This window comes from Molothrus aeneus, chromosome 1 (genome assembly GCF_037042795.1).
Source record: "Molothrus aeneus isolate 106 chromosome 1, BPBGC_Maene_1.0, whole genome shotgun sequence".
Taxonomy (NCBI): domain Eukaryota; kingdom Metazoa; phylum Chordata; class Aves; order Passeriformes; family Icteridae; genus Molothrus; species Molothrus aeneus.
In genome coordinates this window covers 53470928-53498644 of record NC_089646.1, presented here as the reverse complement: position 1 = coordinate 53498644, position 27717 = coordinate 53470928, and the positions used below count along the sequence as shown (strand labels likewise).

General features: G+C 39.4%; 1 protein-coding gene across 1 annotated transcript in view; it reads right to left on the bottom strand.

The window, feature by feature from the left end:
• GLI3 (GLI family zinc finger 3) overlaps positions 1-27717 on the bottom strand; it is a 201778-nt gene that overhangs the window by 40120 nt on the left and 133941 nt on the right. Inside the window, exons 5-7 of the mRNA XM_066557224.1 lie at positions 26595-26800; positions 21569-21715; positions 13691-13892 (exon numbers count right to left, since the gene is read on the bottom strand). Coding sequence (XP_066413321.1) covers positions 13691-13892; positions 21569-21715; positions 26595-26800 — 555 coding nt within the window. The remainder of the gene's footprint in view (positions 1-13690; positions 13893-21568; positions 21716-26594; positions 26801-27717) is intronic.

Sequence of the window (27717 nt, the reverse complement as noted above, 5' to 3'; positions counted from 1 at the left end):
TTTAAGTAATAATTCTTCAGAAATTCTGTGTTCATTAATATGACTATACATTTTGTCTGTTTTACTATAATCCATAAAAAGACAGCTTCAATGTGATTACATTACTATTATTCCTGGTGAGAACTCTGCATTACAACAGTTTGCCCATTTAGGATGGAATATCATTAAGAATACCCTGGGAGAATTTTACTGGTCTTTGAGGAACTCTCTTTTCATTCTGCATTGTATTCTTTCTAATAAAGGGAGGCAGAAATGTAGTGAAAACAGTAATTGTTCACAGCAAGAGTTAGGGAGAAATCAGTAATAATATTCAGTTATTGAAGCTCTATAGTCCCTGCTAGTGTTCCTGTAAGCAACCATGAATGATTACAGCACGACTTAGCTAAGGTAGCCACTATGGATGATTAATAGGACATTAATCAAAAGATGCATATCAGGCTTAGAATTTGTTCACAAGCTTTCTTCTAATAGCTGATTTCATGTTCACTGAGCTCTATGCCAGTTTGTTCAATTTATTCTTCAGTGTACAAGCCATTCATCAAAGAACATAATGATTTAACACCCCCTTTCCTTTTTAGTGAACAAACATTGCTAAGTGTAACTACTCTGGTCTGTTCATTAAAAACCACACAATTACACTGCCACAGATGAGGTGGAAAACAAAGCCTCTTTACTACACCCTGGTGTTTTTTGCTTCCACACATACCCTGTGAGTTCACCTCATACACTCAAACACTAGACGGCACCATCCTGAAGATGCTGTCAAATTCACCAAGATCAACAAACACAACACGCAAACAGTTTAGATGAAGTATTTTATTTCTCTGTGAGTGGTTAAAACCTAGGACACTTTCACCCTTCAGATGAGTCAGTTTAGAAGAAAAAAATAAGTGGACTGATTTCATTGGCAGCTCCAAGCACACAGCAGCCTTTGGAAATAAAGGTTTAATTTTGGGGTTTTTTTGACTTTTTTTCAATTTGACCATGCACAACGACACCTATCTTTGCAAGTCCAGGTTCAAAACTTTTGTAAAGTCCTTCTGAGCCTACATGGTAAAAAGACAATTGTATGACTCAAGCAGGGCAGTGCTTAAACGTGAAGTATGTAACTTGCTATTCCCCTCCCTACATAAATTAAAATGGCCTCCACCAAAAGGAGAGATTTTACCTCCTAGAGATCTCCTCATTGTCTACATCTGTCTTCACACTGTACAAGCAGTATCCAGAAAGAGGATGCTAAGCCAGGCATTGACAAAATTGTAAAGTACAACAGAGGAGACAGATGTCATCTTAGCAAGAGGTTCTTACTGGAAAACAGTGACACCAGCAGCAGATGCATTAACACACAGCTGGACAGATGTGCTAGGCGAAGGAGGAATCCTCTTTTCTTTAGTACCTTTCCTTTACCCTGTGCTCATCAGCAATGGTTGAGTCTAAGGTATTAGGATTTTCCTATGGAGCCTGAAAACCTGCACTTCATTCCCTCTACCTCCAAACTTCAAACATCTTGGAATGAAATGAAAAGGTGATTGTGAGGGAACAGAGGAATAGCCAGCACAGCCAAGGGGAGTAACTCAGAAATGGAGACAATGGTTCAGCCATCAGGGTGACTTCTTAAATAGCTCAGGTATCTGCCTTCAAGTAACAATTCTCTCCAGCTGTTTCTGGAGAGCTCCTCATAAGGCAAGTTGACCTGGCTGGGTTTAATGTCACTTGCATGTAAGATGTTGTCACTGGGCAGTCTGGAGGATTTTTCTGATTTGAACAGATCAGAGGGTTCTGAAGAGAACAGAAGGTGGTAGGTCTTTCTCTGCCTTTCAGAAACCATACAATAAGGTTAATGCTGAGGGCCAAAAAGAAGAAAAATAAATCAAAGCCCTCAACATTGCTGGCATGGTGTGCTCTACTGGGAAGGGAAGGCCTGGATTCCTGCCCTCCTTCCCAAAGTTTTTCACTGCACTTTCTTCAGCAACTCCTGAATACAGGATGGATGGGGAATCTCTGTGATCCCTCTGCCTTGACCAGCAGCCCTATGTCCTCTTCCTGGCCCTACCAAGCTCACACTGCTTCCCAGCAGGCAGCCAGCATCAGCAGGAATGGTGGACAGCGGCACGAGGTGCCCTTGTCCAGTTGTTCCAACAATGCCTGCTTATAAATGTGCAGCAGTGTCACTCAGGAAACACCTAAAATTCATGCCCAAAAGCAGTAAACAAGCCCTGAAAGTAGTAATTTTGAGACTACTAAAACCAACAACCAGTTTTTCAAAAGCTATGAGTAGTTCCTGGGCCCTCATTTTGAGTCATGTTTATTTTAAGACAGTTTTAAGAGGCTGCAGTTCAGAAAAGGAGAGCTCAAGACTTCCAAAATCCAGATGCCAGAAGAACACGAGACTCCTGCCCCAATTGTTCATATTTTCCAAAACACCAGCCACTTCCAAAAAATATTGGATTCACAGAAATGTAAATGAACTATGAATCTTTTCCTTCCATCTACCTATTGAGATATGAAAATTTACACCACTGGAGGGAATTTAATTTGTATTTCTGTTACAGACTTTTAAACAAAATAGAAAAGAAGATGAAAGCATATATGGCCACTAAAAATTACATGCCAGTTATCTTTTTAGTTGTTGAGTTTTATGAGAAATAAGGGTTAGAAGAAACATGTAATATTTCTGCTTAAGCATTCAATAACTCATATACACTGACAGAAAAGTCCATCAGTGATATCATTTATCATACTGTGGGCTTCTGTGTCTCTCTGTCAGTCTGTCTGTCTCTCTTCTCCTCATCTGCAAAGTCTCAAACCCCCTTCACTGGAGGTAGTGCAGGGCAGTGGACTACATTGCAATTACATGAGCACATCAAATTTTAAAGAACAGGCTTCAAGAAGAAAAACAGATGTTATAATCAAAACCAAACTTTGTGGCTACTTTGTGGCTGTCCTGCTAACAAGGTTGTCCAGTTTCTGGTCACAGCTGTGGAATTTAGCACAAAACATCTGTGAATTAAAGTCAGAAAAAAATCCTTCTTTCCTCTACATTGCATAAGTGTGCCTAAGGAGGCAAAAATGCTGAGGAGATTCGAATTTTGTGAATACTACAAGGATTGTCTCATTGTATCACAGTAATTTTCTTCCTAAAAACTCTGAAGGCACCCTCTTTGGATTATAAAATGCAAATTTCTGCAAGATCTGATGCATGGGAATCTTGCACAAGTATCTGAGTGCTTTCCCCTTTCTGGTTCTGCCTTTGCAAGGTTTTAGGATGAGAGCTTCCCAAGCATGTTAATGAGGGAGCATTTAATGAAAGACATAGGGGAACAACTTGAAAGAGAGTAAAAAAAAAGCATTTGTGGACTTTTAGAATAGCTGCAGACATAGCCAGCAGGTTCATATGTGACTAGACAAATCCAAAGACAACAGGTCCATAAAGAAATATTGAAGAGAACAAGCAAGAGTGTATACTTTGGGGTTGCTAACCTAAAGAACATTGATGCTGGAAGAGCACAAAGACAACAAAAGTGAACAAGCAGTGGGGTTCATGTGCTTCTTGAATAGAATCCCGTTTGCACCATGAGAGACACATTAACTAGAGTAACACCTCCAGTTTGACCCAGTGGGATATTTCTGATGTTTTTAATTTTTTTTTCCTTCATTTTTAAACTTCAGAAAGATAAATTTGTTTCTTTGGGGTATCTTTATTTATTCATATAGAACCATATTATGTTTACCATATTAAAAGTTTGTTTCGTATCCTCTATCTTAAATATTTCCTGTGTCAACTGAAGATCCAAAATTTTGTTATTCTACACAGCACTCATTATCTGCCTTCCCCTTCCTCTCTTTTCTTTTTTAAATAGTTGAAATTATTTCTATACCTTCTTCCTGTCTAGTCTGGAAAAAGATATAAACTCTATTGCAACTCATCCATATAATTTTTCAGGCCTCTTTTTCTTTTTCTTTTGCTTGTCCTTGTTGTACCCCAACTGCCCAACAGCTTTTGAAATAAAACAATGCAGAACAGGTCACTGGACAGGAACGTGGGGCATAGTGAGACACACTGTGTCCCCCAGATCAAGGGGCAGGACAGGGCTTCAGGCCTTTTGGCCTTTGAAGGGCCTTTGATGTGTGGGTGGTGCATTCACAATCCTAACATTGCTTCATGAGGGAGGGTGCAACCAGCACTGCAAGGGGACATGCAGGCCCTTCCTGACTTGTGGAAAAGCCTTGGCACTCCCTGTTTGCCCTACAGCCTCCATCACTCGTTCTTGCCATCAGGGACCTACACTAAATAGACCAAATAATACAAATCCCCAGTTCAAGAAAGGGCTAAGTAATTTGTAGGTAGACTGCCTTCATGTTCAATAAAGCTGATCATCACAAACTACGATAACACCTAATTAACTTTAAAATGCACTTCTGATTGGAGCAATTTACCTACCGGACTCACTGAATTCAATGATGTTTTTATCCTTTACTTAGACCAGGCCAGGATTTCACCTTTAGTTTTTAATTTTATTTTTGAAGTCCTTATAAATTGCTTAAGAAAGTTGTTAAGAGTCAAACAAGGACCTTTACTGTTTTACAAATGCACCCAACTACTGTTCAGGAAAACACCCTAATAACTCCTAAATACTTCTGAAGAGGGACTGACTTCAGCAAGTCCTTAAGTGCTGTCCTAAAGCCTGGGTCTTACAGACACAGTAATCTCAACTAACGTAGGTCACAATACAAGTTATACAATACAATAAGTTAACAGTGATCAAATACTGCTTTTCACATGTTTAGATGCTTTTTTAAAAAATAAAACCTAATATAAGAAATAGCTTCATTCATCCCATGATAAACTGCCAAACTGTCCACTGTTCAAAACACAAGACATCTGTAAGCATGGCTGGGAGCTGAGCCATGGGTGCTGAGGGGATCTGCATAAGCTGTCTTCATGCATAGAAGTTGATCTAGATCTTTTGATGGAGCAATGTATATGTATAAGATGCAGCCAGGAACACTGCATACTCAGATGTGAAAAGCTGTGGACAGTCAGCAGGACAGAATCATGATCAGACCTCAGCAGAGGTGTAGAAGAACACAAGCCAGAGAGTTGTCCTTCGACAAGGATGCAGAAGATAAGAATCAACCAGTAACAACATGTAAGAAAACCATCCCCTGTTGTTTGAGTTGGCAGAAACAAGAATTATGTATGTTCCTTGTAAACACACAGGAGGGAGTGAAAAGAAGTGTCCAACTCTGTCCTCTACTTGTCCTCAAGGCAGCAGCCAGCAAGAGTGAATGTTGACAATTGCTCGGGACACACGAGTGAAAAATCTCTTGGCAACCTTGCAGCCCTGAAGAGATTTGTGAAACTCTTACTGTTTCAAGTATCTTAGACACAAACCAAAAACCAAACACCATTACAGGAAGAGAGACTTTAAAATGCACTTCTGTTTGGAGCAATTTACCCATAATAGATCTAATACTTCTTCTAAGAAAAAATTGTGCTTTAAATTCAGTTCCTCTCCCTGATTTTTTTAACTGACAATACTGCACTTTGAGTAGGCAAAGTGCAGGAAGGTCTTCATTAGTTTTTATGGCTTGCTATTTAAGTACAGGGGAAAACAATACCAAACTTTGACTATGAAACCAGACATAGTGTGATCTTGAATGCAGGTATGAGACTTGAAATAGTTTGAAAAAATATTTCAAAAATGACTAGTTTTCAAACATCCCTCAGCATTCGTAATGTTGACACATTGCATTAAAAATCACTAACTTAGAGAAAAGTCATCTAAATGAATTCGTAAAAAGACATATCCTGCATCTAATAAAGGAGACCATGTATTTTACTAGGTGTTCCAGTTTTCATCAAATAATAACCATCATTGTACAATTGTATTTAATTCACATACATCACTGCCCCCTTTTTTTCTTTTACTTTTCTATTACCAGTTTAAAATTAACAGAGTCTGTGGTTTGTACTTTCTCTTCAGCTTGTCTTATTATCTATTCTGTTTTATCTGCCAGGCTAGGTGAAATTTTTCTTCATGAATACATTGCCATATCCAGAGTAAAATGGCATCGTTTCACTGAGAGCAACGGGGCCACACTGATTAACCTTATGTGCTCAGACAGCACTGTCAACTTTGTCCTTCTCACTGGATTATTCCTGTGAAGGAATCCTTAGTATCCTAACTGGACTTTGTATTAATGGTACCTTGCATAATTTATCTGTGCTCCCTCCATGGAAGTTCATGCCACTTCTAGCAAACATAATTTTGAATTAAATTCATGGCTAAGCACTTTCAGGCTTCTAAAACTGGTATAATTTATTACATTCAAAGTGCTAATTAATACTTGCTTTTAGGGTCTGAAAATGAAGTAATGAAGTGCTAAACTCCAGCACACTTGTATTGGCTTGAGGACTTTCCTGGAACTAATATTGCTCTGTGTTCATTGAATGAGTTTAAACTCTTTGAGTAACACTGAACCAGTCTGGAGCAAGTTGCTTCAAATGGACTTTTAATTACAAGATCTGTGACATACAGATTTACAGGCGTGTAGACATAATCTCACTGGTATATAGGTGCACCTGTACCTGTAAATGTGCATGCAATACGTGTCTGTGTAGTCTGCATTCTTTATGTTGCTCAGCTCCTTAGATTTTACACTTTCCAAAGGCAGAATTCTTGCCATTCATATTTCTGGTGAGAAACATCCACCACTTTCTAAAGCAAGATGTAAGTGACCTCTGAAACAATCTCCCTGAATGTCACCCTCCCATAATCTACATGAGCTTTGTGCAGGAGGCTAGCTGCATGGTTATATTTTCACTGAGCCTGATACAGATACAACTTTCTGTAATACTGGTGAATTTCACTTTTATTCACTTTGTGCCACTTCTCTGACATTCACACTTCTTGAAAGAAGGTATGAAATGAAGCTATTATTGCAGGATAGAGCATTATATTCCCTTCTCTAGACTACCCACAGTACCTGACCATGGAGAATAAAGCCCTATGTTGCACATATGTGTAATAGTGTCCATATGTGTAATAGGTCCTACATTAGTAGGACCTTTTTCAGTGGGGTTACACTTGGACTGAATTTGACTCAGTCTGAACTGAAACAAAGCCTTCATTTACAACATATTGCAAGCAATTAATTAGAAAGCTTTTATTGTAAGAAACGCTTTCAATCAAAGTCAGCACTGCATCTAACTTAGGCAGATCCCAATGAGTGATAATAAAACAACAAAACACCTATATTGCTGACATAATAAACAAACTCTTTATCCTACACATCCTATCATAACGAGCTTCTTGCAAAACATTATTTTTAATGTATTTTGTTCTACCTGTGCTATGCTAAACATGTCCTTTTTAATTTCATTAACAAGCATTTGAGCATGTCCTTTTACACAGATATAATTACAGAAATATACAAACTTACAACTTACAGTCTAAAACACAAATCAAAGGCAAGAATTAGGTAGTTGGATTTAAGTAAAGATTAGATTCAAATTCTCAGATGGGGTCTTCTGTTTCATTGTGCAATTGTCAGCAATCTGGGCATGGAGTTGAGAAATGAAAAAAATTATATCTGCATATGTGACAAAATTATTTTGAGCAGCATGGTGAAAGCTAAGTGGTTATCTTTAGAGCCCAGTGTGCTAGATGAATGAGCAATACTGATAGCAAGATGCATATCGATACTGAAATGGAGTCAGAGCTACTCATACACTGGTTCTAAATTAACTGAGACAAATGACAAGAAGCACTTGCTTGTCTCAATGCAGAATTCAATGAAGGAATGAAAATTTGATCAACATGAAGCTATGGCAAAAATACGTTAAAAAAATTTGCTGGAGAAAAACCTGAAAAAATCAAGGTGCATATAAATTGCTGCTCCTCCCCTGGAATACTATTGCATGTAGTAGAAGGAGACTTTCAGACAGTATCAGCAGAAAAAACAATGCAAGAACTCTAAGGAGCAGACTGAAAACAACATCAGAAAGGAGCTGAGTATAATAAGAATATATAAAATATTGAATAAAGAAGGAAGATTGAGAACATGAGCGCTTCCTGTCTTATAACTGAGACATTCTGTTCAATTCAAAAACTGGATAATTTAAACCTGATAAAAGGATACTCTTTCCTTTTTTTAATGGAGTGTATAATTATACTGTTGGGCCCTCTGCTAAAGATACTTACACTTTGTTGATAACTTTATACTTCACTTGGATATCTTAACTCTATTTTTATTTTTCTCTTTATTTTCTCTTTGTATTTGCAAAGGGAAACTGGAAAAATTATTACCTAGTCACTCATCTCTAGCTACAATGCACTGACTCAATATACAACAATCATTCTATACAAGGAGCTTATATGAGATGAGGAAATAATTGAGAATCCAATACCTGCTTGCAGAAACACAACTCTTGTCTTCCTCACTGATGTTAATCCATTGCTGTCTAAGCTCATTCTACAAACCTGGCTATCCCTTTCTAGTGCTCTTTGTGAAAGTATCCTTGCCACCATTCCCTGACGCTTCAGATCAACCCAGAGCAAAGGGACAGGAGCCAGAGCAGCCAGGGTCTGGCTGTAATTAACCACATTGTGTTAAGTGTTCTGATGCTATCAGGGAAACAGGGCAGCACATGGGGGAAAAAAGAAAGTGCTACTGTGTTTTCTTAGTTTCTTTCAAGGAGATCCCAAAGGGCTCTTGTGCTCACATGAAACTGAATTTTCACAGCTTATGAGATGGCTAAGTTACATTCACAGTTATATCTGCCTAGACCCAAAGAAAGTCTTTTGTAGTAGGTGGATTTACTGACTTAAACACCTTGAATCTGACAGGGAATTCAGATCACTTTCTGAAAACTGACTTTGTAATTTTGGTATCACAGCATTGCCAAGGGACTAGAGGTTCTAAATTTCAAATCTCATAGAACATGAAGTCCCAGCCTCCTGTGTTTATTAAAGACCAGTTAATCTTTTGTAAAGGTTTTGAATCAGTACTCTTAATATCATGGGAAGTGATTACCCCCTCTATACTCACTCTAAACCATGCTGTCTCTCAAAAAGAAGTGCTACTGAAGTGCAAAGTCTAATAATTGTCACAGGTAGCAGATATAATATTAAGTACGTCTTGACAAAGGATTAATAGCAGGGGTGCTGCACTGCAGGACTGAGGCAGGTAACCAAATGAGTAAATGTCAAATGAAGGATTATCCTCATTTGATGCTACTTCACACATCTCCTTTCTGCATAATCTCTCCCAGCTGAGACCTAAACCAGGTGTTTTCAAATGCACAAAGTAGAAGCTCTACCTGGTGTGCAAAGGAGATCCACTATTAGCTGTCAGCAGGAGTGTCATCTCCTTTTCAAGTACTCAGCCAGTAGTCAGGGTACAGCACTGCACTGCCAGCTGACAATGGCAAAGCACCCGCCAGGCCCAGCTCTCTGGATTGTGCTGAACTACTACTAGTATTTATTATTCAATCTACCCATGCCAAAGACCAGAGCCATCCTGTGCTTGGCTTTGTACAAACAGAGACCAAAATGTGGCTCTTTTCACCTGATTTCATCCTCAGCATCCCACAGTGCTCATATAGAGGATCCAATGCTGAAAAGCTGTGTGAAGCACAGGATGTAATCTTTCAGCCTCTTTTTTTAGCCAATGCAAAGACCACTGAAGCCCTAGGAACACTTTCTAAACACAAGTAGTACCTTTACAAAAATAGGTGTGAAAGAGCATTGAGCCCACAAAATTAAACATACCAGAAGTAAACCTGCCCAAATCTTCATGTGCTGACTCGTCAGCTTTTAGTTATGTGACAGCACACCCCTTTTCCTCTTTGCACAATTCTTAACTCATTCAGTCGACAAGACACACAGTAGCCTTCAGCAAGAGGCCCTCTGGTACTTTTCTTCTCTGTGCCCAGAGTAATGTCCATAGGTCTTCCTTCCCTTGTATTTAAACCATCAGTGAATAAATAATTACTGACACCCTCCTGGGCTTCTCCACTGTGCTCATCACTGTACAATCTAATTGCTTCACAAAACATTAATGCTTTCAACCTCCCTCTGAGGTGAAGGGGAAGGATTCATTTTGAACAGGAATCAAAGAAAGATGGAGGCAAAAAGTGTCACTCATTGGGGTTGCCCAATTTCAGTCAAGAAGATCTGGGCTAGTTAACATGACACAGTATACAAGATGCTCAAAACAGCTGTCAGCATCTTCAAGTCATGCCTGTGAGCAATTTGACTCCTCTGCAAAATTAAGAGTGGTAGGCTGGGACTCCAGAAGACAAACTGAGCCTGGTGGTCACTCCTCACTAGTTTAGTTGGCCCAGCATCAGTCTGGAATTGTGTTGCAAGGGCACAGTCTGCCCTCCAGGCAGCAAACAACCAGGTACGAGGCTCCCTCCTCTTTTAGGCTGCCTGCGACAGGTGAGGCAGTGTCCTGTGGCTCTCACTGATCCACAGAGGATGCTCAGCTGTTCAGGCTGTGCACTGAAGAAGACAGGGGCCCTATAAATACTGTGCAAACCTGAAGTTAAAGATGGTATCAGAGCACAATCACAAGGGGGCAGTACCTTCATTCTCTGAATGACCGGCTTCTGCCTGCTTTATTTTGCAGCCTTTCCTCTCTCCTGCTGCAAGGCTATGCTGTGTTATAGAAAGGCATTTTGTGCCAACTTCCTTAGCCTGTACAGTTTCTGGGCTGACTCCTGTCTCCTCTAAAGAGTGCTTTCTGTTTCACAAAACTGTTATGGCTGGACAGACAGCTGAGCCTCCACAGGCTTCCCAAGGAAGCACCAGAGCTGCAGCTGCAGGGAAAGGTCCTCCTTCCTATCTGTGGGCCCTGGACTGGAACATGCTGAGTGCTTAGTTTATTTAACACAAGCTAATAGAAACCTCTTAAGGGCTTATCACTTGTCTAAATGGGACAATTTCTCTAAACCAGCAGAGATCACATCTATATCATCTAGGCAACTTTCCTGGCAAAGTTCAGCTTCCCAGTAAAAAGGCAATAGTTCTTCTAGCTTAAACAGAAAAATCTCTTCTTACCTAACTTCATTTGGATAAATTAATAACCTTGCTGATGTTTTTTGGAAATATTCAGCATTAGATAGGTATTTACCATGAAAAATGATGCCAAGTGTAAACTATTTGGACTAAGTTAAAAAAGGTAGGAAACAACATCAAGAAGTAGAAGGACTGTGTAATGTTAAGTATAGTTAATGCTACCAATACTATTGAAAATAGAAATCTTTCCTGTCTTGCAATTCCATCTAGTGCCTTGCTGAATTGTACCATTTTCTTGCAGCAACTCTGATGACATTAACCCACAAGTTTCCAGAAGCTGGCATTTTCAACCAGGAAATTTTTTTTTTCTAGACTTTGGTCATGGTTGCTGACAGGATTTTAAATGGGATGAACCTATGGTTTTATCCAATACAACAGTTCTTGTGCTGAATGCATTATTTGCAAGACAGTGAATATTAAATTAGGTTTTGCTGACAGTCCTGTTGGCATTTAGTCTTGGAATTTATTAAGGCAATGAAATGTGGTTTGGGTTTAATACCTTACATCACTGGTTATTTTGGTTTATATAGACAGGTTCACACAGGAGAAGTTAAAGGGCACCAACAGAGGTGAGTTGCAAAGCAGGAAGAAGAGCTCTCCCTTTCCTTCCTTTCAACCGAGAAGAATGGAAGTGTACATTTCCAACTTTGCATGCTGAATGGACATACTCTTATCAAAATGAAAAAAAAAATCTTAATTCAAAATCATGTGAAATTTTTTATTATGCATTCCTGGGAAGGATGACCAGGAAGGGCTGAAAGCTTTGCTCAACCACAGGTTGAGTCACACAAGCATTGCTTTCTTCAGTGACACCAGTTCACAAGACTCACTTTGAACACTCCCTACCATCCTTACTCAGTCTTTGCCCATAACTCCCTCCAGTTCCACAACTGTTTTCAACAAAATTATTCATCTGACTCCAGCTTTGCTTTGGAAGAGTAAAAGGAGAGAAGACTCACTCCACTGTAGAGACTATGCCAACTTTCATGCACTATTTGCTTTACCAAAGCTGCAAGCTATGGGAAAGGAGTTTAGCTATTAAGTGCCATCCCGTCTCAATGAGAGTGCAGATAGCACAGCTCCACACAGTTCCATGTATCTGACATATATGGTCCAACTGCTGCCAGCCACTGACATAAACATTCCTCATTAAGGAGCTTCATAACTGGGACCATGGCTCCACTGGCTGCCAAGCGGTATTGAGAGCAATACCTGTACCTGTGAAATACCACACAGCTACTCAAGGACATCAGAGCTATGAAGCATGACTATTTAAAAGTGCTTAAAAAGGAAAACACAGCACTTACACTAATGCCAATATTTGCAGTGCTGTCACTCTCCGAGTTTGTCAGGCTCATGGTTTCTAACACACCAGTTGTGTGCCCCATCTTCTACAGGAGTGAAAACCCCCATAGCCCATTTTTGAAGCTGTAAATGTGTCATTTTTGCCACAGAGGTGTTTCACAGATTTCACAGAATATTCTGAGTTGGATGGGACCCACAAGGCTCATCAAATCTGACTTTTTAAGTGAATGGCCCATACAGGGGGTCAAACCATGACCTTGGTAATGTTTTGAACCTTGCCTAAAATGGGCGTCCCATCTCAAGAAACTGCTGAAGGGACTTGCTCCTTTGCTTCATTGCAAATTGAAGGTGGAAGCTGCTGCTAAGCCAGGGCCAAGAAGCATTCTTTGAGAGTTATAAACGCAAGCCCAACATTTTCTGACACTTTGGAGAGGTGGGGGATATTTTTTAGAGCACCAAAGGAGCTTTTTTCAGTTAACATATAGCCATGTCACAATTACAAAAATGTTCTGCAGTTGCATCTCCATTTTTCCTTGTGCAGTTCCTAGTTTTCTTCCACTCCCTTTTTTATTTTTACTTTATTCCTTTAGTTCCCTCTCCTTTGTGCCCTATTTGCTTCCCTTTTCTGCACAACTTCTGTCCATCTCTTCATTTGCTACTCTGCTATTCTGCATCTGGAACAACCATTCCTGACTGTTTTCTTGCACACACAAGTGAAGCAGCTAAGTGAAAATCACAGCATTTCTGATGACAGTACTTCCTTGGTACAAAAAAAAAATTTGGCCAGAGAATATCAAATCTTTCAAGACATGAAAACATGAAAAAAAAAATGAACACCCAAAAGTTACAGCCAAACATTTGGATTGAACAGTACCATATTTCTCTTTCTTACTTTCTGATGATTGTAATGTAGGAACATTTCACCATTTCACTGTCCATGATATCTATGGGCAGAAGAACCCAAGTGACTTAAGTCACAAACCTATCCTAGAGTTTCTTCTCTGAAAATGGATTACTGGACACACAAACACACACTGTTCCTGCTGGTCAGACAAACCATTACCTGCACTGGAAAATAAGAGGCCAAAAAGTTCCTTGTGGTTACCTTTCTGAGTAAGAAAAAATATTTTATAATTTAAATTAAGCTCCGATTAACATACATTATAGAAACTGCAAAATGCACATATTCACAAAAAAACCCCCACAAGTAACTTAAAGATGTGAGTATATGTTCACATTTGTATGTGTGTGACACATAAATGAGAATATACAATTCAGGTAGCAAATGCAATTCTTACCTTATTGCACTTGCAGATAAGTGGCCATAAGAACCACTGGCTGACGAACTGCTACGTGAATTATTGAGAATTGTGACCAAGGAATTTGGAGAGGTCCGTATCATGGTCTGAAGGTCAAAGCTGTGGTCAGACAGGGGGGATATGGACAATGTGCGCTTCCGGCTCGGTCTGGCCGACAGCCTCGGACTCGGGAACCTGGCACCTGGTATGGAAACACAAATAATTATCCACAAGGACTTCATTGGATTTATTTGTTATCAGTGATGGGTAGAGGGAGACACCAGCACACTGTGACAAGCCCGCTCTCTTCATTCGTGATCTACTGGCCACGATTGAGGAAAATTAGGAAGAAAAATCTTTCTTCCTATGGCTTACCTCAGGGGAGCTCTGTTTATTAATGTGCAAGCAAAATGATAAATGGCTAAACAAAAGGAAAAGACTTTTATGAGTTATCCCTCTCATTTCTGGTGATTTATGAATCTGATGGCTTCTTAGACATTCACATCATTAATTCAACCATGAGCAATGAGACAGTGGTTCAAATCTGGGATACCAGCAAGCCCAAACCCACAACACTTTAATACATACAGCCAAACCTACACATATCAAATAGAGTACAGAAATGAAGAGGCAGCTTTCTCTTTGTTGACTGTAATTCTGCCAGGTGGATATTGGATGCAAAACTAAAAATCAGGACTAAAACAAACACTAAAAGGGCCAGCTCTATCAGCAGAATTCAGATTGACATTCAGAGCATTAAAATGAGAAACAGTAGGCTTTATTTGAATTTGTCCAAGATCCCATGATATTCTTTTGTCGGGGTGTATAGGGACCTACAACTGCTAAATTTCTTTAAAACTGGAGACTAGACTTTTCAAAGCAGCAAAGTGAAGGCAAACATACAGATACCACTTAAATAAATACACATTACATTTCTAAATTTTATGTCCTATTCTGAAAATCTCTGCCTCTTCTGATCTATTTTACCATATCATCCCAACTCTCTGCAGTCCTAACAGAAGATATATCACCTTAAATTTATTCCCTTTATTTAATTATTTTCTATCTTGTTTGAAAGTAAGGAGAGAATTAGCTTCCCCACTGCACACTGAACAATTTCCTTTAACAGTACTGCTGCTTCTAGCGTTTTAATCCCTTTAACCTGTAGTAAAGGACTGAATCCTAATGATCATGACAGCCAGGGTCATGCAGGTCTTGGGTTTGATGCCTACTTTACAGCTACTTCTCCTAGAGTCCCTGACATTCTCTGTAACTTACTAATAACTCACAGCTGGCCACAAGCATCCAGTATAGGTCTGACATTCTTAACATCTTTGTGTCCAGGATCTTTTTTCTGCAGGGTATTTAAGTTTACATGTCTAAAAATAACCAGGAGAAGAGCCCAAATGACTCTAATTAGACTCATCTCAAGATCAGAGCTAGACAGAATCTATTAGTAAGCTTTCTCACACACCTGAGTGAGTTTCCCTTTTTTTTGTGCATGCTAGCCAAGATTTTAATACAGTATTGGGGCTGCCATGTTATTATTGTTGTGGCTGTGTGATCAGATCTCCATTTATAATCCTCATCCGCTTTGGCATCTGGGTAGTACAGAGTTTTGTTCCTTCCTGCTCTGTCTCCAGAAAAAGCCTTAGCCCATACAGCTCCAGTCTCTCAATGAATATTCAAGCTCTTGATTCATCATTTAAAATTTAAGTATAGCCATTTACTTATTTGTAAAACCTATCATATGCTATTTTTTTGAAATCTGTTTTATCTCCTTTTTAGGAGCTTTCTATTGTACTGTGTCTGATATTTTATTAGTACTGTGCATCATATCTTTCAAAGGCAGAGATCTTTTACTTGTGCTAAAGTAAGAAACAACAATGATCAGCAGCTATAAGAAACTACAATATATCTAACAAGGAAATACAACATACAATCATGGTAAAACAAAAATAGTAGTAATTTGCACTTGCATCTTTAATCCACAATTTTTCTCTGCTGACTGTTCAGCTGGAATGAATTAAAACAATGCCTCTGAAGTTAGTGCTTGTAATGTAATTTACCCCAGATGAGGATACAATTCAAGTGCTTTATCATGGTTTTACAAGGGCATAGCTAAGTACAGACATTATACTCCCTGCAGTGCCCTGCACATTCTCAAAAACTGCTGTGACTTCCCTCCTCCTCACCCTTTCTAGACTGAACCAGTCTCCTTTCCCCCTTGTCTGAGTCATGCTATGGCTCTTGCATATCTACCCACTGCTTGCTACACCTTCGCCTTGCCTGCCAGCTGCTGCCAGGGCAACCCTGTGTCCACTCTGGATGCACCAGATCTGTGGCCAGGGATGGAGAAGGACACTCCTTACAGCTGCCAGGGGCAGCACCAGGGCTCGAGTCACACATACAATAGTCTCAGGCTTCCTCTGTTCCTCCAGGCAGCACCTCTTTCAGGCCCCATCTAGCTCTGGGAATTCAGCAGCCCCCTCCATCTACCTGGGACAGGAACTATCTCCTAAGGGAGATTTTGCAGGATCCTGCAAAAAGGGAACATTTCTCCTTCAGCCAGGCAAGAGTTCTACCGGGTCTGACCACAGGAGACAGGGATTCAATTCAAGGGGGGGCCATGACTTCTAAAACTGAAAATACAATTGAATGGAATTACTGGTTTGCCCTATCTTTGTGGTTTAATTAGGTCTCACGTGCCTAAAGAGTCTTAAGCATGAGCTGGCCACTCATTACAGGACATTTGCTTAACAATTCATTTAGCATAACATGAATTTGTTAGTATGCTACTATAAAAAGGAATAGGTCACAATTTGTGAGTGTCTCTGAATACTAAACAAAATTTTCCAGCCTAGCCCAGCTTTTATTTTAAAAACAAACACTTCAATATTTATTTAGCAATTTGAAATGTTCATCTGTTCACAGTGCTCTCCCATCAAAGTATTACATTCCCTATTCAATAATGCTTTAAAATCAGAAAATGAAGGAGCACTGATTCACTAAAAATCCATTTACCTCTGTGGAAATGCTGATAGAAAAACATCAGCTTTGGCAAAGCGCGCAAATGGAAGCTGACAGTGAAGATTTGCTTAAAAGTGTCACCCTTTTGGAGTAGACATTATAGAAATAAAGAGTCAGTTGTAGACAGCAAAGACTCGAGTGTGCCAACAAAAAATCCAGCAGGTGTCAGAAGAAAAGATCTTATTCTGAGGTGGAGATCAATTCTAAAATAACAGATATCTATCTTCATCATAAATTTCAAAAATGGAATATGCCATCCAGCAAATTTGCCCATGAATTTGATTTCTGAGCTGAAGTTTTTAGCATTGCTTAATCATTTATAAGGCAATCTTCAGACATGTATCATTTATTCCATCCCTTTAAATCAAACTTCGTCAAACCTTTTTTATTCCCTTCCTTTAAATCAAACTTCTTTGAACATGTCTCAGGCACTAGTTTTTATTGAAGGCTGTGAACATGGGACGTTTAGGGGGAGTGGGTTTAAAGTAAAACCTTTTTTCTTTCTTTCTTTTCCTTCTGCCTTCTGTTTACAGACGTGTAAAAACTTCGTTTTCACTTTAATAAAGTTCATAATAAATTCTGTCTTAGTTTTCAAAATGATAAATCTGTCATCAGGATGAGAGAAGAAGGAATGACTTCGATACTACACCCTCATTCTCCAACTGTGCTTTGACAAACAGAAACCAAATCCAGTCCAAAGCTTCTCACTCTGGCTTAACTCTCCGGGCTGGTGTTTTGGTCTGGCTGAGATGATGTTCATTTTTTCCCACTGCAGCCCTCACAGTGCTGTACTTTGCACTGGTAGCTGGAAAGAAGTTTTGGCTGCTGCTGAGCAGTGCTGGCACATCACTGTCTGCCAACACTCTCCCCGTTAGCAGGCTGGAAGTGGGCAAGATCCTGGGAGGGGACACAAGCAGGCCTGCTGACCCAAACTGGCCAAAGGGATATTCCACACCATATGATGTCAGCTCAGACATAAAGGCTAAGAAAAGGAGGAGGTGAGGGAGCATTCATTAATTACAATGTTTGCCTTCCAGAGCAACCCCTCCGTGTGCTGGAGCCCTGCTTCCCAGGAAGTGGATGGATATGGCTTGCTGGTGGGAAGTAGAGAATAAAAATTTTTGTTTTCTCTTTGCTTCTGCACATGCAATCTTTCGCTTTTGCCTGAGTAAACTGCCTTATCTCAACCTACGTGTCATTTTCCATCTATTTTTCTCTCCCACATCCAGCTGAGAAGAGGGACTGATGGAGCAGTTTGGGGGGCATCTGTCATCCAACCAAGGTCAATGCACCACAGCTCTTTAGGTCAGCTGGGTCAGAGTCTCTAATGCCAAAAGGAGTAGGTAATTATCAAATACCTTTAAAAAAGAGAAACCTCCTATTCTGAGTGAGGATAGACAAAAGTAAATCTGAGTGAGGATATTATTAATTTGGAATCTTGAAACCTCAGGGAACATGCTTGTGTTCCACTGAACTTCATTTAGGGGAGTAGAACATACTCCCCAAGTGAAAAATGCACCTATCGACCCAAATTAAAATTGTTATAGTGCTTAAAGACAGTTTTGGAATTCAACATCTTTACAGCCACAATTTCAGCTGTTGCTGCTGTGGTGATGTCAATAACTTCCACATCTACTATGCCCCTTTTTAGATGCTACACTTAAAGGTAACAGATAAATCTGACTTTCCTAGAACAGGTAAGAAGATGGTAAGGCTTGCTCAGGGTCTCTGGCCACCAAAACTGAAGGAAAGTTTTAGCAGCAGAGAAAATTTTGGTCCAGTTTTCATGCCACTCAGGACAGGAGGAAGAAGAATTACAATTAAGCAAGCATAATCTTGGTTTTATTCTTCTTCAATGTATTAGACGGTTCATGGACAGTGAAGTTCAGAGCTTCAAGTCTACTGCTCCTTGGGTAAGATTTAACCTCTGATTAACAATTCTCCCAGTCTTATAATCCCCATTTGAAATCAGTGTTTCAGCATCACAGAGCAAAACAGAAGACCCCAAACTACATATACTGTATGTAACACACTTTGGAAGTCAGCATATGCTGGTGTTGGAATTGTTATCTGCACTATAGGAGGGGGTAGAGATTCCAAATTTCTGTGCTAGATGCTGTATAAGCCCACAATTAGGAGACAGACTTGCTTCACAAAAGAAGAACAATGTCTTGCTTGTATCTATTTGGTTGCTGTGTGGGATAAATGAGCAGCAGCCTTTCGGTCAGTTGAGTCAACTTGCTCAGGATTTGATAGCAGATAATGAGGGAAACTACTCATGTGTCTTCTGCTTCCTTTGACAAGACTGGGCAAAGGCAAAAGACTACTTTTAAGATCACCACACAAATCTTTAAGAAGAAAGATCCAAACAAATGGCACTGCTTCCCATTGATCGCTGTACTTTGTTATTAAACACATACACGGGCATTCTTATTGGGGATTTTTATGAAGTCTTAATATCAGCTTCCTGCTAATTGTTTTGTTCTTGTTTCTAATCTAAAAATCTGACAAAGAAGAAAGGGGTTTTCTTTAGCATGATGAATGATAGGACATTCAGATTCCTACTTAATGACAATTAATTTACTGTATACCCATGCAAGTTAAGATAGTTTTAATTAGTTTTTACAAAGTAAAAGGGTAACTTCATACTCTATTTAGATAAAAGCAGCTATTGCCTGACTAAACACATTCTCATCAAATACAGAAGGTGAGCTGAGTGACCTTACTAGGATTCACTCTTATTTTAATTCTCTATTTACTGTTTAAAAATAACCCATTTGCATAATAGTGCAGGTTTTGTCTCTAACTCTGAAAAAATGCCTAATTGAAAAGTTGCTGGTATAATTACTCTCAAATGTGTGATCTTAATTTTTCAAAACAAACACAAAACAAATTAAAGTGTGCATTTCAAATGTATCTTAGTCAAAGCTGGTGAACACAAATATCCTTATTAAAGATGGTGTTTAGGCACCTTTTATGAATGGGATGAAATTATGGGCAAAGGTCAAAACATTTCCTGTTAAGTAAGAAGTGGAAACATTCTTGGGATGCAAAATATGGAATTCTATGTAGATCACAACATACACAATCTCTACTAACACATGAAGATCCTTCTGCAAATGCCATTATTTGTATGAGTACTGCAAAATCTTCTGGTTTTCTCAAGTTTTCTGGTGTATATATGGGTATCTACCTTTCTAAAGGCTGAATAAACCCATTAGATCAAATCTGCATCCAAGAATGTGGTCTGGTACTGCTAATTACATGCATTCAGACACACTCTCTCACAGTAGGAACCAAACCCCTTGAAAATTTAAAATATCCCTGCTTATTGCAAGTGAAGTTTGAGTAGATGACCTTTAAAGTTCCCTTACAACCCAAACTATTCTAGGATTCTATGATCCTTTTCAAGGAAGATGTGCCCATTCATGCAAGCTGGGGATTTGTCCTTGCAGCTGGAACACAGCAGCAAATTTACATCACCTGAACCACGTGTAACAGCATTTCCATTCTGCAAGGTATTATCAATAGGCATTCTGCGCTTTAGCAGTGTGCCTCATCTTTCCCTATCTCTCAGAATCCAAATCAGGAAGTATCATATTCTTGAGTTTTCAAGTACCAAGTCTGCACAGTAATTTCTGGTTTAAGTCCAGACTACTTTTGTGAGTTTATTATGTTTCTGCAGTGTGCTCAAGGTATGTTACTGTAAATTCTTTATGCATGTTACTGGTGCAGTGAGACTGATAATAAAAAATTAATTTTAAAAATCCTTCATTAGCAAGGAAACAGAATGAAAAAAATCCTGCACAGTTTCACAACTATCTGTCTTGCCTGACTCTTATAAAAATTATTGGTCAGTCAAGTACTTCACACTCCAAAGCATGTATTCTGCAGGGCTAGATATTCCTATGCCTTCCAGAGGTAAACCTGCCAACACCCATGCTCCTTGAAATCACCAACTATGGTGTGCAGCCAACAGCAGGAAGAAGAAATCGCATGTTAACAAAAAGTTTAAAATTCTACAGGAAAATAAGGTTGCCTAACACTATTGTATTGGTCTGTACTACCAAGCAAAAGTCAACATCACCACCTTTTCTTGCCATCATTTTTTATTGCACTCATCAGAAGGAACAGAGTACATCCTGAAAAGCATGTAAGCATCTATGACTTGAGGGGAATGCTCTGCATAATCCCTTCTGGTTGATAAAAGAAGCAGTAGCAAGCATTTTGCAATGGGGTCCTCTCTTTTCCTCCTTCAACAGAGAAACAGAGACAGATTAGAGGACTGAAAGATACTGAGTGGATAAAGAAGGCTCTTAATATTATGGAAATGCTATGGAAAACTAAGTTGGGATCCTTAAGAATTCAGCAAACTGCTTCACTTTACAAGTGGTCGCTGGTCTATTGGTCTGTGATACACAACTTTTAAGTGCAGCTAGCACTCTCTGAAAGGTGCAGGGCATGCTCTCCTAACAGAAAAACAGATGTAAACCTTCTGTTAACAGAGAGCTCATCAGGGAAATACTCAGCCCAACTATGAAAGTGAGTTACTGATTGCAAATAGAAAAGGACATTTTCAAAAGCACTCAAGCCCTGCTAGAAATAAAATTTATAACCTGTTTTCAGGAGCAGTCCTGCTTCTCTCCCTACTTTCTTTCAAAGTTTACTTTTAGGCTTGACATAACCCTTGTGCCTTCGGCAATCAATTCTCTGGCCCTCCAGCCTCATGAGCAGGCTTATGTTGACTCCCACTTCTCTATCAGCACAGATGCCTTTTGGGTCAGGCTACAAACAGCCCACGTGGCTCCCTTTGTAGGACTATCTATATTTCTAGAAAATACCACTCACTATCCATGGCATGAAGATATTCCATATGCAGAGCCCCGGCTCCCGCAGTGGCAGCTGAAGGAATGATGTCTGCGTACGGGCTGCGCTGGCCTGCCAACAGAGCCATCTGATGATAATATTCAGCTGGACTGACGCCAGCATGTGGAGCTAAAAAAAACAACATAAAAGTACCGTTAATGACGTAAGATAAACAAGAAGGAAAGTTTTATCACATTGCCAGTTTCTCTGGCCATTAAAAACGCTTGTTTATTTTTTAATGTAATGCAACGTCTGCACTATGACACCACTGGTCAATATATTTCAAGCAATGGTACTATAAAGACACCATTCAAAAAACCAGCAAGACCTAAAGTATTAATGAGCTTGGTGATCTCATATTTTTGTATTTATTATTAAGTGACTCAAATAGTGACAGGCTGACAGCAATGGAAACTAGTATGATTTATTTAGTGACATAAAAAAGCAGGAGAGCCTTCCTAGCATTTTATTCACATTTACCTCATCCCTGGTTCAAAGGAATCCATCTCTAAGGTAACAGGGCTGCTGAACTTCCATAAGCATTCAGGTATCTGCATTCTCTACTTAGGGGACTAGAAGATTCTCCCTCACCATGTCCCTCTGTGTCTATGTTTAGGAGCAAACAGGGATAAAGCATGATTCCAGGACAAGTAATAGCTGTCCATTAACAACACATGGTCAGTTTTTTAGGAGGACAGACTGAAGTCAATAAATGTGACCATCCCAGCCTTCAAAGTTCATGTATAAATATACTTGACACACAAGTCTATTTGCAGAGTCAAAACCACAGACTGAATAGACTCTACATCCCATCAGTGAGGTTATCGTGATGCAGTCCTCTGATAATGACTTGTATTAGCTCTTCTCTCATTTAAAAATAACATGAGAGCTTCCTGTTCCCCTCCCATTTTCAAGCAGGTTGTCAACTAATGGGAAACCCTGGACAAATACAAAAAGTTGACAGCACTCTAAGATCATCTCCTCTCAGCAGGCTTCAGATGCTACTGAAGGTAGAGGGTCATTTCATGAGTTTGTGTAAGATGTACTCCTAAAATAAGCTGGGCTCCCTCTCCTTGACCCTGACCCTGACCTGCCATGAAACTTGAGGTTAACCAGAGCCCTTCTCTCTGGTCTCTCCCTGTCCCACTTGCAAAACAGTTTACACTCTGGTCACCACAAGATGGTATGCAAGCTTGCCTAAAACACTTAGGGCTCCTTAGGTTAATGGGCGGCACCCCAAGCTGGTACACCAGATTATTTTTATACTCTTTCATATCATTCAATGAGATTTTCTTTAATCTCAGCAGCTGAATCTTGAACAAAAACAAAATGTTGGGCTGAAATTCTCTAAATATTTCACCTACACAAAGCTAAAGATAATTTATATTTTCATTAGAAAAATCAGATCCTAAATGCAAACCTTATAAACAAAGAATCAAGATTTACACTTTTAATGTTCTTTTAAACATAAACAAGGCATTGGAATTTGGAGAAAAGTTAATTCAGCAACAGATTGCTGAAGTGTATAGTCTGCCTTTATTACTATCAAATAAAATGAAAGAATGTGCTTTTGATGTTAAAATGTTAAATATAACATATAAGAAAGGGTGATGAAAAATAGATGTATGTCAAACATACATCTAGGCATGGCATAAAAATGAGCTGAGATAGAATAAAAGTTGTTGGTATTTTTTTCCGAATTACAAAAGTTGTTGGTATTTTTTCCGAATTACAAATTGATTTCACAATTAATTGCAATCTTTCCACTTTCTGTGAAATGGTAAAGAAATTATTCAGACCAAATTTTAAGAGATGTGTAACTCACACTGAATGACTGATTTTAAAGTTTTACAGTAGTAGGCAACCATGGTATATTTCCAGACAGACTGAAAATACTTCCTGAGCTTTCTGACATAAGTGTCTGGGTTAACTAACAGTAACATTGGCTGCAAACTTTAAAATTAACTGCTGCAAAAAACGTAGTGAACACATAATTACTAAATGTTCCATATGCCAAGAAATGTTCTGATGCTCTTAAAAGATTATTCTTTACTACCTCCCTCAGACATAAAAAATTAGCCTAGTAAATGATGTATTGCATCAAGGGCAAATGAAGGGTAAATGGGAAGACCCATAGCCCTGAACTTTTTCCTGTTTATTCCACGGTAGCTTCAGCTTTGTTCCCGTCTTTCTATAAGTGGAGGCATTTGCTCCTGCACAGGAGGCACAGCTGAGCTCCATTTGAGCACTTTCCTCTACACACACCAACTCCATCCTTACCCTTGCTCCAATTCCTCTGAGAAGTCCTCAGCTACCCCTGACCCACGAAATCTGCTGGCTAAGGAGAAGTGACAAGAGTTATGCTCCAGATTGTTCTGGCTCCTGGCCATCCTCAGATGTATGAGTTGACAGACTGAGCCCAATAGTACATTGATCTAATTATCTAACTGCCCTAAAGCAATTAGGCAGCAACAGAAATCTCACTATGGCTTTCAGAAGAGCAATAACCAAGGTTTCATAGTTCAAATGCTATATCTCTTAAGCCACAGTGTCCTTTATGTTATTACCACATTATGTGCATGTACCCCTTTAAACCACAGGAGTGTTTCATTTGCATTCTAGAAGAGCTCAAGCCATGATTTAGATTCTCTGATCCCAGGAACCCACATCTGAAAAAAGGCATTTTATTGTATACCTGATTGATCATACAACAGACTATGGATTCCAGGGAACAAACCTGCAGCTTTTCAACAGCATGCTGTTTGATTGAGATATCTTCAATGCCTCAATCAAGTTGCTGTATTCTCATTGGATGCTGCCAACACCAGGGCTGTAGCAACCGATCAAAGATGAGCTGTGAGCCTACAGGAAGTTTAGTAACATGTATTTGTTTAAAACCTGAAGAGAGATGCTTAAGCTAGCCAATTTAGCATGTACTTATGACAGATTAAGGCTGTGTATACAGTCAGCAAGCAAAACTCAGGGGATGAGCATTAAGAGAGAGTGTACTCAGCTGTACTGTCCACACCTGAGTGTCTCATGCCCTCTGAAAGCCTGGGAATCCAAGCTACATAGGCAGGTGGGAGAAATCTGTCTTTCTGAGGTGGCAGGTGGAGTTGAGGTAGGGTATTTCACGGACCTGAACTGACACCAAACACCTGCACTGTAGACAGATGAACCTTAGCGCCATCATAATTATGACAGAGCTCCAGACTTAACTGCTAACATACCAAGTGTTCATTTGCTGGGGAACTGAATAGTTCCTTGGGGCTTCACTACCTACAACTCACTGGACTACAATGGCAGAACAACACAGAAAGATCACACATTTCTATACTGTACACATCTACATTTAGGTGCCAGAATCTGCAACCAAATTCTAACCTGTGACATCTCTGGATGTTTCTGGAGCATCAGTTGGGTGCTGGGTCAGAGAACACTATGTGCCTACATCTTTGCAAGTGAATCCAGTGTGGTACACCTGAGACCAAGACTGTATACAGCTTTATGTCATGGGTGGTCATAGGTCATTCACACCTTCCTTTATGTGCCACTGGAACATACCTTAAGCATAAATGGAATTCTGCAGGAATGGAACCTGAAGAGTATTGAAGATAGCAAGGTATTCTGCACATTAGCTCCTATGAAAAAGCCCAGATGTACACTACAAGAGTTTTCCCAATATATGCCATTACTTTATAGCTCTATCATTTTTGTCCTGTATCTAAAGCTCCAAAGCTCCTAAAGTTAAAACTTGCCTTTCTAACAATTCAAATTCTTTTCTTAAATGTGTTTTTTTCAAAAAAATACTTCTGCTAAAACAAAAAGGGTAGAATCAGGAAGAATTCATGCAACATCCAAAGTGCTGCTAAGAAAGCCCTACGTGCATGCCATATACCTTGACTGACAATAGGTCATTAAAATTTATTCTCATAAGAATATGTGCCCATAACTAATGGATTAACTGTAAAGGTATATATTCTTATAAACGAGGATTAATTAGTTATCCGTTTGGATAGGGTGCACTGCTCATTTTTCAAATTCAGCTAAAGGCAGTTTAACTCTGGTAAGTTTCTGAATTCACTGGGAAGATCTTTCCCATAGTTAAAGTACCAGTTTAATTACCTTTCTCTACATAGTTGATTCTGAGTATGTTATATTTTAGTTCTCTTCAGTAAATGCTACAATTTTGAAATGTCAAACTGCTTATGCTTACCCACTATTGAAAAACCTACTATTAACAAGACAGCTTTTTTTTGCAACTCTGTTGATGGCTCACTTTGGCAAAATTCCTACTCAAATGAATAGGACATGTGCTAGAATAATGACAAGAGTGATCACAGGAGTTCACTTCAGCCCAAGTAGCCTGAAAAGTAAAAGCCATGGTTATACCAAGACCTAAAGCACTGAATTTCAAGAATACTGTCCACCATTTAGATTAAAAGGGACAATCTTGATCATCAGCCACTTCTACATAAGCATCATTTCATTTGTCCATATTGTTGGCTAGGATAAACTGAAGTAATTCTACAAAACTTTAACAGAACTATTGACTAAATGGAACTAGTCAGTGCATGCTTTATATGATTGAAAAATACTATTTCAATTAACAAACCTTTTATGCCTGAAGAACTCCATGGTTATACACTGGCGTGCACTCATAAAGAATCTGACTCAGTTCAGAACAGGTACAATGGATTTTTGGGAGATCAGAATTACACCCCATGTCAGCCCCACAAACAAAAGATATCACAAGACATACACCACACTTCCAGCATAAATTTTGAATGAGGCAGCTTTTTTTTTTTCTTCTCCCTGAAGTTTCAACATTTGTGAGATGTACAAATGAGCCATCATCGGCTGATGAAGTATTGAAACATTTATGACATAATGAATATGTCTGACAAACCTGGTGAAGCTGCTTTGAACAGGGGGGAAAAATGTTGACAAGATTAATATAACTTAAGTTGCTACAATGACAGAAAACAGGAAGCCTGTCTTAACCCACCGTCTGTTGGGCTGAGTCCGCGGGCTGCCGAGATCATGGAGAGGGATGGGCTGCTGTGCAGGGACCTGATGTAGTCCATGTAGGGGTTAATGTATGGGTGAGGGGTGCTGAAGGGAGACTCTGATGTTGCAGCAGGATTTCGGTGCGGGGAAATTCTAAGGAATGGAAGCTCTGAGTATGTTGGGCTACTAGATAAGGCAGAAGGCCTGGAAGAAACAAAAGGAAGAAAAACAAAACCAGCCAGGTTATCTATACAATAAAGAAAAATTGGTAAAGGTAAAACACTTGTTTCTTGATGAATAGCAACTGGGTTGCACATGTACTGAAGTCAACTGCCCGCAAAGAAAAAGGTTGGGAAATTAATTCTTCTCTGTCCCCATTATTAGCAACATTTCTCTGACCAATTTTACCATGACTTTATATTTGGCTTAATGTTTACACACCTCAATACCTTTCCCCAAGCAGTTAAGGAGAAAATAATTTCAATTAGTGCAAAATATGCCCACTGTATCACACAGTAATTCTTACTGCAATATGAAATACATACAGAGATTCAGAATCATTTACATCTTCAAAACCATGTGCCTATTGAAAAAGGAGCTTTGAGAGCCACACCTGCAACCATGCCCTTCATTTGCCAGCTTACTCTTTCTTAAAGTGCGAGATGGCAGGTTTATACAGAAATCACTTCAAGATTCCCAAACTTTGCAAGCAATTAAGACAGATGGGTTCTTTGGAGCATTTTAATTTTGTTGTTGCTGTCCCTTCCCATGAAAAATGCACAGAACTTGGCGGCAGAGTAAGAAAGACTGCTGCATATGTGTGTTTTTAGTATGGCTCCAGTGACCAATGATTTTTATCAAGACCCCATTAATTAACTGCATCATTTTTGTGAAGGGAAAGCTTGGTGCTTTCATGCCCTCTCAAGCCTTGGTGCGATGAACCAAGGCTTTCATGCTTTCATGGTGCTTTCATGCCCTCTCAAGCCTTGGTGCGATGAACCAAGGCTTAAAGCTGACAAAAGACAAATAACCCGCCATAACCTCCCCATCACCCCCATCCTGTCGATTGGACAGTGTCTGGGCTCTGCTTGGAGACTTTTCTCTCACAGCATCCCATCTCC